This window comes from Haemaphysalis longicornis, unplaced genomic scaffold (assembly GCF_048455015.1).
Source record: "Haemaphysalis longicornis isolate Haplotype H1 unplaced genomic scaffold, Haemaphysalis longicornis Haplotype H1 scaffold_2, whole genome shotgun sequence".
Taxonomy (NCBI): Eukaryota; Metazoa; Arthropoda; class Arachnida; order Ixodida; family Ixodidae; genus Haemaphysalis; species Haemaphysalis longicornis.
In genome coordinates this window covers 5,862,396-5,879,377 of record NW_027526295.1, presented here as the reverse complement: position 1 = coordinate 5,879,377, position 16,982 = coordinate 5,862,396, and the positions used below count along the sequence as shown (strand labels likewise).

Here is a 16,982-nt window from a genome sequence, read left to right as displayed (position 1 = left end):
ACGCGTGTTAATCGAGGCGCCCTACTTCAACGTTTATAGAACCACGTTTCCTTAGTCCACGTGCGTTCCAAGCAGAACGTGGAACCTATATAGTGGAACCTTTCGTAACTCTTGCCACTTGATTTCTTCAAATGCCGCCAGATGCTATATGGCGCGGGCGACAGCATGCGACGGCGTCGTGATATTTTTTCTTCAGTTAATTTAGTATTTAATCTCGCCAAAATCAAACATGTACGATTTTTATAAAGGATCGCTGCAAATATCAGTTCTGTATTAATTTGTTGTATTATATATGCGTAATGTCTTGTCCCTCTTCAACAATGTTAACAAGTATGAACATTACACTGGACTAAGACACCATTCTTGCAGCGATGCGGCAAGAATGGTGACGTCACGTGATAGCTCCTGTCATGGCGGCCGCTCGGCGTTCGTTTTGTCGAAACCGAAACTGACACGAATAAACGACGCCGTAAATGAATGTTTACGCTGCGCTCGACCGTCTAATCTGTCATTCTATGATTAGTGGGCTGGTAGGCACGCATAGCAGCGAAAAAAACGTAACACGAAAATTTAGTGTCAGTACTCCTTTAAAAAGAAATCTTAACCTTAAGATGTCCCTCCCTGGTACGTGAAAGCATCTATGGATTGTTTGTGTCCATGGGTATCAGCAGTGAGAATGCTACCAATGTAATTGATAGTGTGGTGCGGATATGACTCGGGAAGATCCTCCCCACGCGGCTGCCGTGTAGCCGGCGTGAGAGGAGACAAAGGCAACCGACGCCAACCTCCAAGGGTTTTTTTTTTGTGGGGACAAGTAGCTTTCTTTTATTTACCATAAATTTATACACAGTTGCTGAGCTAAAAGCTGCGATAGCAGCTTGACGAAACCCTCCCCTAGCTGGCCCCGTCTTCTCGGTCATCGACAGGTCCCGCGTTGCTCGAGCGGCCGGAGTCGTTCGACTCCGCCGCTACCCGTGGTCGATGGTCGGTTCAGGCTCGAAGGGGGAAGGCGCCGGGTCGCTCCGCCGCCGCACGCCGTCTTGTCCTCGCTCGGCGCGGCCGCCCGCCGCCGCCGAGCGCCACAGCCGAAGCCCCTCGCTCTCCGCAGCCGCCTCCCCGCCGAAGCGGCTCCGAGCTCTCCGCTCCCAATTGCGCCGGTGGAGCCATCTCGCGACGCGCAAGCGAACCCCTTTATTCTTGCCGTCTTGTTGCGCAATTCCGCGCGGCCCTCCGAGCGCTGCCGCGTACCGAGTCGGGATCGTGGGCAGCCACAATTCCCACACGCCTCCTCCCTAAATACTCGACGCCACTCGCATTGAAACGGCGCCGCGAAGTACAAGAACCAATCCCAAACCTCAAGTTACGAAATACGCCAACAAACGTCATCCCCATGCTAGTTCACCCCCAATGTTCGCCATATGATGCCGTATCCGCGAAGCTCGGCCTGATGAGCGTGCCACGCGTTGCACTGGTCCGAGGCTCTCACGGTTGGGAAGCACAGCAGGTTGGCAGGTCCAGAAGAAGCCGCAGCCGAAGAATGCGGAGGTCGCTTGCTGACGCGAACTCTGCTCCCAGTGCAAGGCGTTCTCCCCAATGGCTGGTCCCTCGGCCTCCTGGGTTCCGTGGCTGCTTCGGCGGCTGGTTCTCCCGAACGGCTGAATGGTTGCCCAGCAGGGCGCTGGCCCGGGGGGGCCGGAGTAGCAACTGGCGACAGTTCAACACGCCGCGCTCGGTGCTACCTTCACTGGCCGGCCCCGCCGGGTGGTTCAGCTGGTCCGTCCTCGCTGTCCATGGCGGTGGCGATTGGCAACTGGCGTGACTCCCGTTGCCGTCCGTGTGCGGAGGGCTCCGCTCTCACCCTTCAATGCGAGCGATTCCGATTCCCGAGGACGGGAGCAGCGCATTTCCGCCAACTCCTGTCACTGGCGAGAAAGCCTACTCGGTTCCAGCTCGTCTGACATAACACGGGTGGTGGCTTCAAAATACCCGTTCGTTTTCTTTGCCCGGGTGCGTTACTCGGCAAACCTGCGTTAGCGTCAAGCAGGCAGGGCTCCTACAACTCACTTGCAGGCGCCAACCGCCACATTAGCGGCTTACAGGCGCGCACTCACACACGCATTCTCAAACATCCTAGCTCGCAACATTACCAACTGCACTAGACCCAGCGCCCGACGCAATCTCAGCGGCTTACGGGCGGCTGCGCGCGCGCGCACGCACACACACACACACTCAATCTCACTCACTCCCACAGTAACGCTCGCCCTAACACACGGACTATCCCCGATTCGCAGCATAGCTGCCATAACCAGTGGCGTAGCCGGGGGGGGGGGGGGTATAACCGGGCTCAAGCACCCCCCCCCCCCGAAAATTTTCCGGCCGGCGCCGTGCTGCCTGGTATGCCCGGTAAGTCGCCTGTGAACAAGGGGCCATAACCTTCGGACGTGCTTAACCTTGTGTCCCTTTGTGTGTGCCATGTCGCCACACAGAGAATAATTGCCCGGCTGAGTCGTTCTCAGCAGAGTAGATTGACTCGTCACGGTATGGCCGGGGAAGCATGGAGGGCGCAAAAAAAGAGGGACCGCCGGTCATTGATGGATGAAGACTGGCACAATGAAGGCCCGAAAGGGAAAAGACGATCTTTGTATGCGTAAGCAGAACCACGTGTAAGCGGTGGTGGTTCTGAAGAAGACGATGGTTCTGCGTATTGGGCGAAACGTCCGTTTTAGCTGGATGACTGTCGGGGGGGGGAGGGCAGAATGCATTACCTTCGGGCAGTACCTTCTCCACCTTTCCAACAACGAGACGCAAGCACCCACTAGCGTGAAGACGGTTTCGTCTCCCTTTGCACCACCTGTAGCAAAAGGAAAAGACTGACCTTCAACGTCTTCCTCGCTCTTTGTCAACGTCGCCTCGGCCAAGTCGAAGCGCCGTAGTCACGGGTTTTATTGCGCATTTGCGTACTCCCAACCGCTGCATCCTTGTAGGCAGAGTCCGCCGCACCATGCGGTGCTTGGGGGGTCAATTTATCGCTGCCGCCGGCGCGTGTGGGCGGGCACGGCGCGGCGGGGGAGCCGACCCGCCGCCATGTTGACAGTAGGTCGACGTGCCTCCAGCCTCCTCCCGTCGCTCCGCTCGTTGCGTTGCTTGCCATTTTGCCTGTATGCGCCTCAACTTCGTTTGCAGTCGAGGCCCCACGTTGGGACGCCAATTTGTGGTGCGGTGTTGACTCGGATGATCCTCCTCACGCGGCTGCCGTGTAGACGGGGCCGGCGTGAGAGGCAGGCAACCGACGCCAACCTCCAAGGGAGGCTATTCCCGAAACCCTCCCCTAGCTGGCCCGTCTTCTCGGTCATCGACGGGTCCCGCGTTGCTCGAGCGGCCGGAGTCGTTCGACTCCTCCGCTACGGGTGGACGATGGTCGGTCCAGGCTCGAAAGAGAAGACGCCGGGTCGCTCCGCCGCCGCACGCCGTCTTGTCCTCACTCGGAGCGGCCGCGCGCCGCCGCCGAGCGCCACAGCCGAAGTCCCTGGACCCTCGCTCTCCGAGTCTCCGCAGCCGCCTCCCCGCCGAAGCGGCTCCGAGCTCGCTCTCCCAAGCGCGCCGGTGGCGCCATCTCGCGACGCGCAAGCGAACCCCTTTATTCTTGCCGTCTTGTTGCGCAATTTCGCGCGGCCGTCCGAGCGCTGCCGCGTACCGGGTCGGGATCGCGGGCAGCCACAATTGGGGTGAGTTTAACCAAAATAAATGGTGAAAAACATCACAATTTCCAACTACATTGATGCAATATTGGCGGGAGTGACATAATATGGGCGTGCACTATAAATGCAGTGTGTTAACTTTACGTTAGCACTCAAGTGACATGATCAAACGGAACTAGATGCCCCGCTGCAATTGCCCAGTTATGTTTTTCTGCAGTGGATTAGGTCGGTGGCTGTTAGTCACACAAACAAGATTGTGTGCAAAGAAGGTGTTTTTAGTGAACGAACCTCTTATTTCTTCCTTCACACAAAAGTGATACTTAGCTAGCCCTCTACTGATTTTAGGCCTCTCTCACAAAGTATATTATTGTACAGTACATATAAATCAGGCAATTCTGTTGGAGTGAATTTATAATTGGCGCAAAATATTTCTGCAATCTCTAAGTTCAGCTTAGTGCAATTAGGGGAAAGTGTGAAGACCGCACCTTAAAGGACGTTTGTCACCGCTTACTAAGCAAAGCCAACAGGGCTGTGCATGTTAGGCTGAACCATCAGCATCCATCAGTGACACCCTTGGGCAAGAGCTGGGTTGTGAGGCACATCACAGGTAGTAGGTAGGTACTGCAAATTTGGCAAGACTACCTGTGGTTTTCCTGGCATGCATGCAGCGCTGTGCAAGCGATGAAAAGCGGCCACTGTGGACTTGCTTTGCAGCACCAATTTTGTCAGTGGCACCAGGACTCCTCGGCTTCCAAGCTGAGGCATTGTCCTGCCCTGGACACGGGCAATGCAGTTTTGACTCGACCGATATTGAGCACGCAACACAGGCTCCAGCACGGGCAGTTTATTGACACAAGTCACTCCCCTGCGCAGGGCTTTGATCATCACTCCCTGCGCTACAGCAACACTCAAATTGAACGGCAGCCACGACTGCCAGCAACAGGCACACTACTTGGTGAGCCAGCCCAGGCCTTTTTAAGTAAGTGCTCAGTGTGTTCAGCAGGGGAAGACGGCACACCTCACAGGTTCGCGCTGTGACCCAAGTGACCCTGCACCTGTGCGGTGGTGCCAATTTTGTAATGGCACACTCTGTACAAGACGTCTGACGAAAAGGTTTAAGGACTACTTTGTAACTCAAGGTGACGGAAAATTCACACACAGTGCAAAGAGCATTGTTTTCTTTCAACCAGCCATGCTTTCACAGTGGCCAATGAGGCTCAACCTTTTTTTTCCCCCCTGAAAACGGTGTTCACAGGATGTTCTAAAACATCAGCGTTCAGTAACTGGAATTTGATCCTTGCCAGTTGTATCCCTTTTCAGCATCACCACTGAGACGTTCACTGCTACCTGTTGGGTTAGGGTGCCAATGCCTGACGGTGGCTACAGACGCAAAAAACTCCACTACGATTCAAGAACGACCCCAGCTCTCGCCTTTCTGCAAACACCGCTACCACTCGTGCTGGCATTACAAACAAAATAGTACAAAAGAAATTTGGGGCCACAATTCACGAAGTATAACAGTGGGGTCTGCACCATGATATCTCAGATGTGCTTTGTGAATTCCATTGCTTCGCATTTCGACATTGTTCCAGAGCGGACTTGAAACCGCCTCTCCCGGGATCTGAGCTCATGCGCATGCAGTTCAGAACAGGTACGATTGTCATTTTGACGAGTAATTTATGTGACAGTGGCGTACAAACACTGTTTTTTCTTTCTTTTTGGCTGGTTTTAAAGTCACCCTGACTAACAGCAACCCTGTGCATGGTCAGCCCAAACCCAAAGGCATGCCAATACTTGGCTGCTTTTTCTGTACAGTCGTGAATGGTAAGTAATGTACAGTGCTGCCCAGTATTTCTGGCACTGTCATTTACTTCTGTGCAATCAGCAATGGGGGTGAAATAACAAGTCTCGTCACATTCCATTCACAGCTGCTTCGATCACTATTCCCACTGTCTTCTGGGACGCCACCAGGCCCTCTTGTGTGGCCAGCCCTTGACTCTCGGTGAATGTGGGACCTTGCCCCCCCCCCCCCCCCTCACCATCTTGCACTCGGAGTGAGAACCACAGGAAAAAGTGAGCAGGAAAAATCGGGACGTGAAGAATAAACAAGAACCACAAAACAGAGCGGCGCCTGGTTTTACACAAAAAGGCAAAACAAGTACATTTGATGTGCAACTGACGCAAACTGGATTTTTTCTACGAACGCTGCGATTGTCTCATGAAAGACCGGCCCGTGCAAGGCATCTTCCGGGTGGAGCCACTCACAGCACCACTGAATTGAGCTCACTACATTTACTCCACCAGCTGGGCGCACATTTTCCAGGAACCAGCCGAAGGCTTGAGAAATCCCAGAGGGAATCAAAAGGGGCCGCACAAACCCTGCAGATGGAGCCTGTGCCAGGAGGACTCAGCAGCAGCGGCTGGGACTCTTTAATAGCGTCGGATGCGACATTGGCAAGACGTGGCGCTGCAGTAGGTAGGCCATCTTCCCATCCACAGCAAAACAGAACATTCCCAGCAGGCCGTGCACAGAGTCTGCCAGACAGGGCCCAGTGTCCTCTCTCACAGACACAGCCGCATCCCACCAGGGAGAGCATACTGTCCACGCCCTCGGCACACCACCGCTCCAGGAGGCGTCCTTCCCCGCCCCACTGGAGGAGACCCTGTGCGCCCAGCAGCAGCAGCAGCCTGGCAAGCGTGGCTCCCCTCAGAGGGTCTTGACCTTGAGCTGCTTCATCTTGGGGGTGCGGCGCTTCAGCTCCCGCCGGTGCTCCCGCTCCTGGGCAGCGGCACATGCGGCACAGGGCGGGAACGTCACTGGCAGGCAAGCGCTCGCCTACCGGCCACGGGGATGTCCGCGCTGCTCGCTTACCGGGGCACAGTTAGCGCAAAGCAAAGTTGCACAGCACAGCAGGCCAGTGCGCCATAATCGCGGCCGTTATTATTCAAAGCTGCACCTACTGACAACAGGCACAACTGGTCGAATGACGACACATGTGCAAATCGTATCGATGTGGCAGGAAATGCCAGATCGAAACCAAACTCACAGCACAGGCCTATCTCCAAGGGCACTGTGAATGGAAGAGACTCCTGTTTCATGACTGAAAGCAATACAGTGGAACCCTGATGACATGTCCCCTAGTCTTATGACGACCCGTTTCTTACGACAGATCACCACGGTCCTGCCAAGCTCCCCATTGGCATTAAAAACCTTGATTATACCATGCTCGGGAGCACACGGTCCACTTCATATGACAAACCCTGGCAGGGATACACCAGCGTACTTCCCATCTTTTACATTGCCTCATCCCGGCCTTTCTCTATTCTTAAACAAACACTGAAGTGACTTAGTAAACATTGCGGGATTACTAGCACGAATTGTAGCCTGGAGCCCACAGGCCATGTTTCGACCACTCTGTGTGGATTTACGCGAGTTTATTTAGTAGAAAAATCAATTCGAAAATGCCGTCCTCCTCTCTGCATCCTAGCCCATTTTCTGTGGCGTTTTCGTGTGATGTCAGGAGGAGATGACTTGGCTTGACTGCGCTACTGCATGGCTCGCCGACCTTCTGACAGAGTCAGTCCGCCAGCCGCCGCCGAGTCATCGCAATTCATTCACTCAGTTGAAACTAAGCCGCGACACGTTTGTGGATGGAAGAGTGTGCCATTCTTTACTTTGTTAGTTTGTACGCTGTATCAAGCTCCAAGTCCAGGTCGCTCCACACAAGCGCTGCACAAGCGCACATGCTAAGAAAAGCTAAGGCCACTTAAGGCAGGAGAAGAATCAGCGAAGTGAATTTAGGTACTAAGGAAATAAAACCAACTGAAACTTTTACTGTGCAGTGTAAAACTAGGGAGCAGCAAGCACTTTTTTGCGCTGGGTGAACTAGCACAGCAGTGAGCAGCATGACCACACATCTGCGAACGCTTTTCTGTCTATGAAATGCAATTGCTGGACGTGATATATTGTGTAAATTTGGGGGACGCTTACTGCTCGAGCGCTATGCAACAAATAGTCACCTAAGCTGCTCGAAATGCTAAAACTAAATAAAAGTGTACACTGGTTATACATTATATACCATATATTTTCAACGATGGCAGCGCTGGCCTGTGGACGAGTGGTCTGGAGCACTAGGTATGTTATTTTGCAAGTCCCAAGTTCGAATCCCCGAGGGTACATTTTTTTTTTGTAGGTTGACTTTTTCGCTTTCGGCCAATGTTTTCTATACTGAGTTCACCATTTTTGGGCCATAACGTTCACTGCTCCACAAACTAGTTCAAAGAAAGCGCGCACAGGCTGACTCTGACGCGCTAGCGAGTTCTCGTTGGCGTGCTGTTGCCATAAGCACCGCCTGCTTGCGGGCAGTGGGCACAGGCCAGAATCAGCAGACCCTTGGCCTGGTGTGAACACGCTTTTTACGATACAGGCATCGAGTGAGGCAAACTCCAAATATTAGGGAAAAGCGCATGGCATTTTAGCGTCTGCGGGGATGCGCAGGGCGTTCATCCACTGCGTAGGCTTCAGCTAGTGATTGCTACGATTCCAAGCCGTCCTGGGAGGCTTATCTTAGGCACTTTACAGCTGACAACATGGCAGAAACGCAGTACGACGATTACTGACATATCGAGAATGCCCATCTTACGATGCCGTCGGATGTCAAGCATGTTGTTTTACAGAACCGAAACCAAAACTTGTTTGAATGCTAATCTTGGACACCGTCCAACCGCGGTGAACCTCCTCCTGTCGTCACAGCCTTTAGTTGGTGTGGCTGCCACAGACCGCGCATGGTAGTTTTTCTTTTTTCACGCTTTATAAAATGACTTATCAACCAGATAAACGATGAAAAGTGTGTCAATTTGAGCCAGTCTACGCAGTGCAAGCAAAAACGGGAGCTTGACAAATTCACTTCAGTGTCCCTTTAACCCCCGTTTGACGCTGCTTGATGTGCAAAGGTGCCCAGGCAGGCCAGACCACTGGCTGAGCAGATGCAAGCAAGCAGGCGGGTACAGGTGGACGGGAGTTCACCTTTGACAGCCCACTCGGCAGCAGATGCCAATGCGCCAACTGCAGGCGGACTGAACCAACGAATATGAAAACACATACCATGCAATTCCACCGCGGTGACCGAACACCCGCTTTCCTCACCCGCTCGATCCAAGCTTTCACGACTGTCTCTCTCCCCCTCTCTCTGCTTATCAGTGTCTTTCAACGCCACGCTGTCGCTCCATTCCTGTCTTGCCTTTTATCCATGGCCTTGGCAGTTTCACTCTCGCCTTTTCTCCTCTCAATTAGCTTGTCCGCATGGCTGTGTCGGGCTTCCCAGCTTATCGCGCATGCGACATGCAGGGCTGGTGGGCTAGCGCGGGACAGCATGGCTGGAAGGCTAGTGCAGGCGTTGTGAAAGGGAGGGGGCATGAAATAGGCGTTTATCAGTTTTTTTTTTCTTTTAGAAACTTGGCATTCTAGCTAAAGGTTCGCAAATTACGCAAGCACACGCTAAATTTAGTAGTAGTGTGATTAAGTTCTTAGCCCACCTGTCGTGTGAGGCTGCCTACTAGGCGGGCATTTATGCGTACCCCGATCACACGACACCTCGGTCATTTGACGCTTCTGCGCAGTCCCTTGAGAGTCGTACTGCCAGTGTCCCACTGCACCAACAAAGGCAGGCGCTGCTTAACCCTGTGCGGTCCGTTGTCGAGGGCCGCCCGACTGGGGTGTTGAAGGTTGAATTTCGCACTTTTTGTCACTGCGATGCGCCTGCACTCTTTGCACACATGAGCGACACTGTTGAGAGATAAATGAACTTTTTTTGAAGTTTTCTTCTTTTTGCACTGGGGTGCAGCACAATGCTCAGCACGGGCCTTCAGGATTCCAGAGTGTTTTCCACGCGCCTGCTGTTTGCTGACAGACATGGCTGCTTTCCTATCACGTGCGTTCTACGGTGGTGCGCTTAGCAATAGTGATGATGACTTCAGTGAGGAAGAGAATTGTGTGCCTCCACCAGTTAGTGATGGCAGTGACTCGACAGAAGCGAGTGACGAAGACCACAATGGTGGCGGAGACACCCTGGCTGATCATTACTCTGTGAGCTCGGCATTTTGTTCAAAGACAATGAATAGGTGGCAAAGGCCTGGCACCCAGAAGTTTCCACTGTGAATAGTTTTGTTTGGAGGCGCACACAGCTGCAGAATCATGGCGAGAAAAAGCAGTGACCCCTGCAGCACTGCCGCAACCACGTCCAGCTAGTGGGTGATCTGGGGGCTCGAGCCAAAAAGCAGTGCGAGGAAAGGCTAGGTGGGACGAGCCCTTTCATGTACAATCTGCCAGGCCGAAGCCGCAAGGACTGTGCCGTGTGTAGCAATAGAAAAACAAAGGGAGGCAGGAGGGAAACTGTGTTTTTCTGCAAAACCTGCAGTAACAACCCTGGCCTGCACCCAGGAGAATGCTTCGAGCAGTTTCAAACGCTGCTCTAAAGGAGTTGCAAACAGATTGCAAGAGGAAAATAAATATCCCGTAAATATCCTGTCAGTTTTTCTCACACAAGCGCCAGAAACTGGCAAAATGTGCAGTAAGGACAGGAACAGTAGAAAAGGGGGTAAAAGTTCTGGGCTGCAAAGGTTTAAAGAGCCCTGCCCATGAGACGGGCAGCAACACTGGTGACCCTGCTCCTCCTACAGTGCCAGTGATACGAGACTGAGAGATGAGAGACAACATACATGACGAGACCAGACAAACAGGATGATCCCATGTTGAGCTTGAGTTCAACCTACCAATGTTTCTCGCGCGCTTTCTCGAGGGAGTGGCAGGGTTCTTTTCTGTCATAAAACCCCTTCACAATCAGAGGTCACTTCAACAACGTCCCTCTGCCAAAGCGTTGGCAAGCATAAGCAAAAGCATGAGCATGTGCAACCGCAGCAGCCCGGTGAAAAAAAACCCGCTCCTACAGTGTGCACTGGCTCCCCTCTGTTGCTTAACCTTCAACAGAAGCCGAGTGAGACGGCCCAGGGAAAGCCGCCCGCCTCAAGCACACTTGCCTCCCACTTGCGCTGCTTGTCGGGGTCCTCCTCGGCCATCATGCGCTCCTTCTCGACGCGGCGGCGCTCCTCGCGCTTCAGCTGGGCCGCCTCCTGCCGCTGGGCGTGCGTCGTCTTCAGGAACTCCTCCTCCACCTTGAGCCGGTTGCGCTCGCTCTTCTGCTTCGCCTGCGGCAGCCATGGCATCGCCCGTCACCCCCACCAACGAGCACAGCCAGTGCCCCCCCCCGGGCGGTGCCTGCTCACCTCCTTGCTGAGCTTGAAGCGGCGCACCTTCTCCACGCAGTGGAAGACCAGCTGCATGAGCGGCTTCATCTCCTCCATGGTCTCCGCCGACACCCGCCCCATGCCGGGCACTGCAAGAGCACTTTGTTGGCACGCAGAAAGCGGCACGCCCACTCGCATGATTTGGGGTCCAAGCCACACGGGCTGCTTGGTTCCCTTGAAGCAATTTTCTCTGAGAGAACATTCTGGCGAACCAGAGGCAGCTTGCGTTTTCCTACGCACGTCCACAGTGGTGATTCCCTTGTCCCCCAACTGCCACACTGTTCGCATTGCTGCTTCTTCACTGCGGTCGAACTGTGTGAACTGGTGCTGGCCATCATTCTGGAATGGTGCACTGTTGGCGGGAGGAGACATGCACTGGTTCGGGAGTCCTGGGAGCGAATGGAAGACTGAAGAAAACCCAGCTTTGAGCTGTCATTTTCCTCAACAAGGGCAGTAGGGTTCTGCTTATTCTTCAGACTCCCACACCAATGCATCTCTCACGTCACCGATGCACCATTTCAGAATGATGGCCAGCACCACTTTGCAAAGCTTGGCCTCTGCCCTGCCGGGTGTCTCATTTCCGCTTTGGTTTCTGACAAGTGCTGCCACCATGGGTGGTCGCAAGAGGAACACCCTTTCTCTCGAACAAAAGCCAGCATTTCATGGCACAGAGCTGACAAACTTGGAGCTGCGATCTGTGCACTGCGCTGCACCAAAGTGCACCTCGATGGTTCAGGAACTGATTGACAGGCTCCTGCTTCATCTCCACCCAAAACTCCCCACCAAGGGGGACATTCGTCGAGCTTTGAAGCTGTCCTGTGCAGCAGCATGGGAGCAAAGGAGGTTGCACAGAACTGCTTCCAGGCGGCAGAGAGTGCAACAACGCGACAGCGTGGAGGCCAATGACAAGGCTGCCCATATGCACCTGGATGTGGCGAGAAATAGGACCGGGCCTGCCTCACACAGCTGCCTCCAATGTGATGCACTTCAGTCCGTGCACGGGTTTCTCTCAATACCTCACCACAGTCCAGCTTCACAGTCTGGTGCAGCATACGAAAGCCCAAAGAAGGCCTTGCACCGTACGGTAGGTCCACAGGCACGCTCAAAAGACACGGAATTCACTTTGCAGTCGAAAAATTCACCATCCCTTCCCAAAGAAAATTGAGAGAAGTGCGAAAGCTAAAAGTACATCCAACCTCCACTGAAAGTGCATCTAATCGATCGTAAAACTGTCAGAGACCCAAATCGCAAACAAAGAACGAAACCATGCGATGACGCACTAAGTATCTAAACACATACCGATGCATGGTGCTCCTTCCTCATTATCGATGCATGCACCACCTTATCGCGATTTCCCAGTAACCGTTTCAGCCAACCAACCCATCCATGGTGAAATGCATTACTCTTCTGACAGAATGCCATTGATCTCACTAAGAAATCTGCCACGTAAAAAAAAAAGGGGCTAAAACCTCTGGTACGCCGCCTGTAAAACACTGGCTGTCGCATCAGCCAAAGATGGCCGAACAGCCACTTTCCCGTTGCTCTCTCCTGCCCCCACCTCCGGCAGTGAAGGTGTCGCGCCTATGCTTGCACGCTATTCTCGGTTCCTGCCTGCCAAGCTCAAGCAGTGTCGTAGGGCAGGGCTTGTGTGTGCCACACCACAGATAAGCAGCCGGTCAAGCGTCCCTGCCAGTGGAAAGTGGGAGACGTGTTGTGGGGCGGGGGCACACAATTCACCCAGAGGCGAGCGTTGCTGGCCACCAGCAAAGGAGGGCTGGGCACTGACCGTTGAATCCAAAGAGGAGCACCTTCTTGACCTCGGGCAGCTTGGTCGGCTGGGTGTCCCTGCAAGGGGCGACAGAGGTTACAAGGGCTGGGAACAGGCGCCACACTCGCAGCAACCCCCAAGAGTGCTCGATACTGCAGCACATCCATGGAAACCACGAATTATTTTCATAATTCGCAAGCAGCATCCCCGTCTGAACCCTTTCTGCTGGCACCTGCTACAAGACCATGCCTTCAACACAACAATCCCGTACGACAGGTATGCGAGAATGTCGTAGCTGCAACCGTTTATCCTGGCCCAGGGAGTGTGTTCACTCACTCTCACGGGGCTGCAATACCGTTGCAGATAACCCCTGAATGCTTAAAGGACCACGGCAACCTGAACTCGGTGCAGGAAAACATGCCAGCTATAGCAAAAAACAAAAACTTCGGCTGGTATATTTCGCTATTGAGCAAACTTTGCACGCACATCTATGCAATGACTACGTAGCCGTGTGCTTCCCAATCCCGCCCCTCGCACAGGCCTACAAGTACGAGCAATGCCTGCTGAGCTCGACCATCCAAAGACAGGAAGAAAAAACTCCAGCAGTGCCAAATACGCCCGGAAAGCTGCACAGTGGACACTAACAATTGCGACCTTCTAACGCTAGGGTTTCTGAAGACCTCATCGGGCCCCATGCGTTGTTTGGCAGGCCCTTGCAGACAGCTTTTGGCTGGCCGTGCATAGCGCGCCATTCCTGCAATGCTAGGTGACTTGTGAACCCTCCTGGGTCACGTGCCTGCACCCCATTTCGCTGAGGAACACGCCTTTCCACCCAGCTGGTTTCAGATCAGCTGCGCATGCCAACGGGACAAATCACGGCTAAGGAAGGGACCTTTTGATGCTGGGACAGCTTCAAGGGGCATGCTATCGACATACGCTGCCCTGAATGGAAATCCCGTCTTTCACGTACGAAAGTAGAAATCCTTGTTAGGCAGTCAACCGTGTCCGTGTTGCTCGTCAAGGCATTTGGAGCAACATTCGTACCGGACAAGTCTACCCGTCCCCATGTATGCCACATATGGACGAATCCAGCCGTTTTTCTACACGCAGCTGTGCCTTCGTCTCACAGCTGGTGTGTTTAGCACACAACTGCAAATTTTCAACGGGGAAAACAGAGCGAGCTTCATTAAAGGGAACCTGCAACACTCCTTGCGCAGTGCCAGTAACCCTGCGCGACGTTAAGCTTACACTGCCAGGAATACCTGAGCCAAATATTAGACGTGCACGTGAAGCGCTAAGCGCGCAAATTGCTGTGAAAGACGCGAAAAACCAACTGTGCTCTGTTTAATTCTCCTCATTATGCACCCCTCACATGGCCTAAACAACGTCACTGAGGCCATGGCTGTCCGATTGGCTGTCACTGGTCAACTTCGCGGTTTATTTCTCGCATTTCCTGCAAAGATCCGCCGTCGTCGGCGCTGTGTACCAACCTCTTCTATGCCTGAACCTGTACACACAGTTTTGCCATTTCTATTGTGTTTTCAGTGCGTGTAGAGTTTGAGTGATGAGCTCAATGCTTCCCTTTCAACCAGACCACTGGACAACAAACGTTTATTGCTTCAAAAATGCCCCACCAGCCCAGCGCGCGCTTGCGAGCAGGCAGCCATGCCTGCTTTTTTGTGGCACCAGACCAAAAATAGAGCCTGCCACGTTGCGGAGAAAAAGAGAAAACTCCCCAGCCTGTGATATATCGAAGGCCGCTGAAGAGAATGCCGCAAGCCGCCCCCCTTCCCGGGAGAGAGCGCGCAGCTTTCGCGTTGTCCATGGTCCGTTGTCCGCGGTCCGTTGACCGTGGTCGAGTTGAGAGGGAACGATTGTGCGTGATTTCTCATCACGCGTAGTTTTGGTGATAGTGAACGGATTTTCATAATTCTTGCGGGAGGAGATTGCTGGGACAATAGACTTTACCCCAAAGTACATTCCGAGTAGTCGATGGTAAGTGCTGCAGGGCCCCTCTAATGGGGCTTCGAACATGGCGGCGTGCAACAGCGATGCTCATGCAGCGGAAGCATGTGCATCAAGCGACAAAAGCGCGCTTCAATCGCGCGAATTGTGTTTCACGCTAGGCTTCATTCGTGTTCTTTACTACAGTGGAACCCCGATTATACGACTTTGATGGGACCGTGAAAAAGCGTCGCAAAATCTGAACAACAACTACGCCTATAAATTCAGTTTTGAGGGACAGATTTGCAAGAAACTTCAATGTAAACTGCAAGCTAATGCTTTGCAGGGTTCGGAAACCCGAACCACTAAAAAAGGCAAATGCATAGAGTGAGTGCAGGTGTCACTCATGCTGAATTAAAACAAACCTGCTACCCCAATTCCTGCAAGCCAGTGCAAATTATGGCACATGCGATCATGAGAAAACAACTGTGGAAACCTGTCAGCGTAACCTTGTGGGCAATTCAGTGCTGAGTGGGAAAGAGGAACCTCGTGACCGCTGCGCAACAAGACAAGGAGAGAGGCCAGCGAGGAGGAGGAGGAGGGGAAAGAGATAGTGCAGAGGAGACAGATGAGACGGCTATGCCGGAGGGAAGGTCCGCAGAACAGGCCCGTGGCACTTGCATGCCGTCCGCTGACCGGCTGCATGCTTTGCCTGGCTTGTTTGGTAACGCGGGTAAGGCAGGAAATCGCGTCAGATAACCAGGGTTTTTAATGCATTGTTTACACACAATGCATTGTTTACACACTTTGCGCGAGTTTGAGGCACAAAAATATGTGATGTTATTATGGAAAAGAATTTGTCTTTTGTCGCCTGACCCTGACATGGTAATGGTTTTATTTACTTTATGTGCATTCCATTCTGCCATTATACCTTCTCGTAAGTATTTCGAGCCAGCAAGTCCCCCCGACAGTTTTTACTTTGGGACCTCCTTCTAACTTGGGACCTCCTTTGGGCCCTCCTTCCAATAACGCATTTTGCAAACCAAACATTTATTAAATAATAAAAAAAATGGGGGAAAGATTGCATCAGCAGTCCTTCGTTGGAATTAGCGGACAAGGAGATTAGGTATCTCGCTTCATAATCACTAGCACTGTTATATCTACCGTAATTACCCGATTCTAACGCGCCCCCGATTCTAACGCACACCCGATTTTCCTGGCAAAAAAAAACCGAAAAAACTTGCACCACCGATTGTAGCGCGCACAGAACTTTGTGAGCAAGAAAAACGAATGCGAGAGAAACAGGCGATTTATTTCTCGAAGTAATCTCACTCATCTCAGCGCGTTCGCGATGCCACACTTCTGAACGAACGTTCAACCATGGTCGATGGGATCATGGCCCACGCCTCGCACGCCCATCCCGTGAGCTTCTCCAGAGGCACACGCTTCAGCCGACCACTCGTTTTGAACGCATGAGAGCCGCTGCTGCCATTGCTGTTATCAAGCGCGCAAGTGGAATGATTTGATGATTTGTGTAAACGCCGATAGAAAAGCCTAGGCGCCTATGCTTCCTCCGTCTGAAAAATCGTTGCTACCATGGAGGAAGAAAACAGTTAGGAGACGGCGCCACCAGAGAAACGTGAAGCCTATGCATAAAAAGTAAAATCGAAGTTGGCCCAGGACATCGCTGCACCACGTGACACCACCGCGCCGCTGTGTGAGAGCACGCGGTGGGGTTTATGGGCCGCTGCACGCTCTTCAATTTCGTCTGCTCGAAACTAGTACTCTGCGGCCCTGCGAAGCCTGCTACGTGATGGTTTTTTTTTTCCCATGGCTTTGGTCTTTCGCACAAACGCGGCACTCCCGCCCGCACAGACGCGGGCGTGAGATTGCCGAGCAGACGAATACAGGAAGGACGGGGGAAAGCTACCGCCAACCAAACAAGAGAGATGCGAAGGAGTCGGAGACCGCCGCCGCCGCCGCCGCAGCCGACCATGGAGGTCACGTGCTGGGCCGACTCCGGCGGCTTGAGAAAGGGAAACGGCGGAGGAGGGAGCGGCTTCAACGGAGGTGGGCTTGCGAAGGCTAGCTGCGTGATGTCATGCCGTCTCCTAACTTTTTCTTCTTCCATGGTTGCTACAAGCTTTGGTGCCATCTTGAGATGGCGATGGCGATGGGTGGGACGCAATTTCCGCTGTTTCGGCAGTTTCGGTTTCGTATCCGATTTTAACGCACTAGCGATTTTTTGACCTATTTTTCCGGAAAAAAAA

General features: G+C 53.1%; 1 protein-coding gene across 3 annotated transcripts in view; it reads right to left on the bottom strand.

The window, feature by feature from the left end:
* Positions 1-6,263: 6,263 nt before the first annotated feature.
* The window catches only part of LOC144168707 (PAT complex subunit CCDC47-like), a 47,618-nt gene continuing 36,899 nt past the window's right edge, over positions 6,264-16,982 (bottom strand). For all 3 annotated transcript variants that reach the window (XM_077697650.1, XM_077697652.1, XM_077697651.1), the window contains 4 exons: positions 12,787-12,845; positions 10,980-11,089; positions 10,734-10,901; positions 6,264-6,477 (listed from right to left, as the gene is read on the bottom strand). In XM_077697650.1, coding sequence (XP_077553776.1) covers positions 6,406-6,477; positions 10,734-10,901; positions 10,980-11,089; positions 12,787-12,845 — 409 coding nt within the window. In that variant the 3' untranslated portion in view covers positions 6,264-6,405. The remainder of the gene's footprint in view (positions 6,478-10,733; positions 10,902-10,979; positions 11,090-12,786; positions 12,846-16,982) is intronic.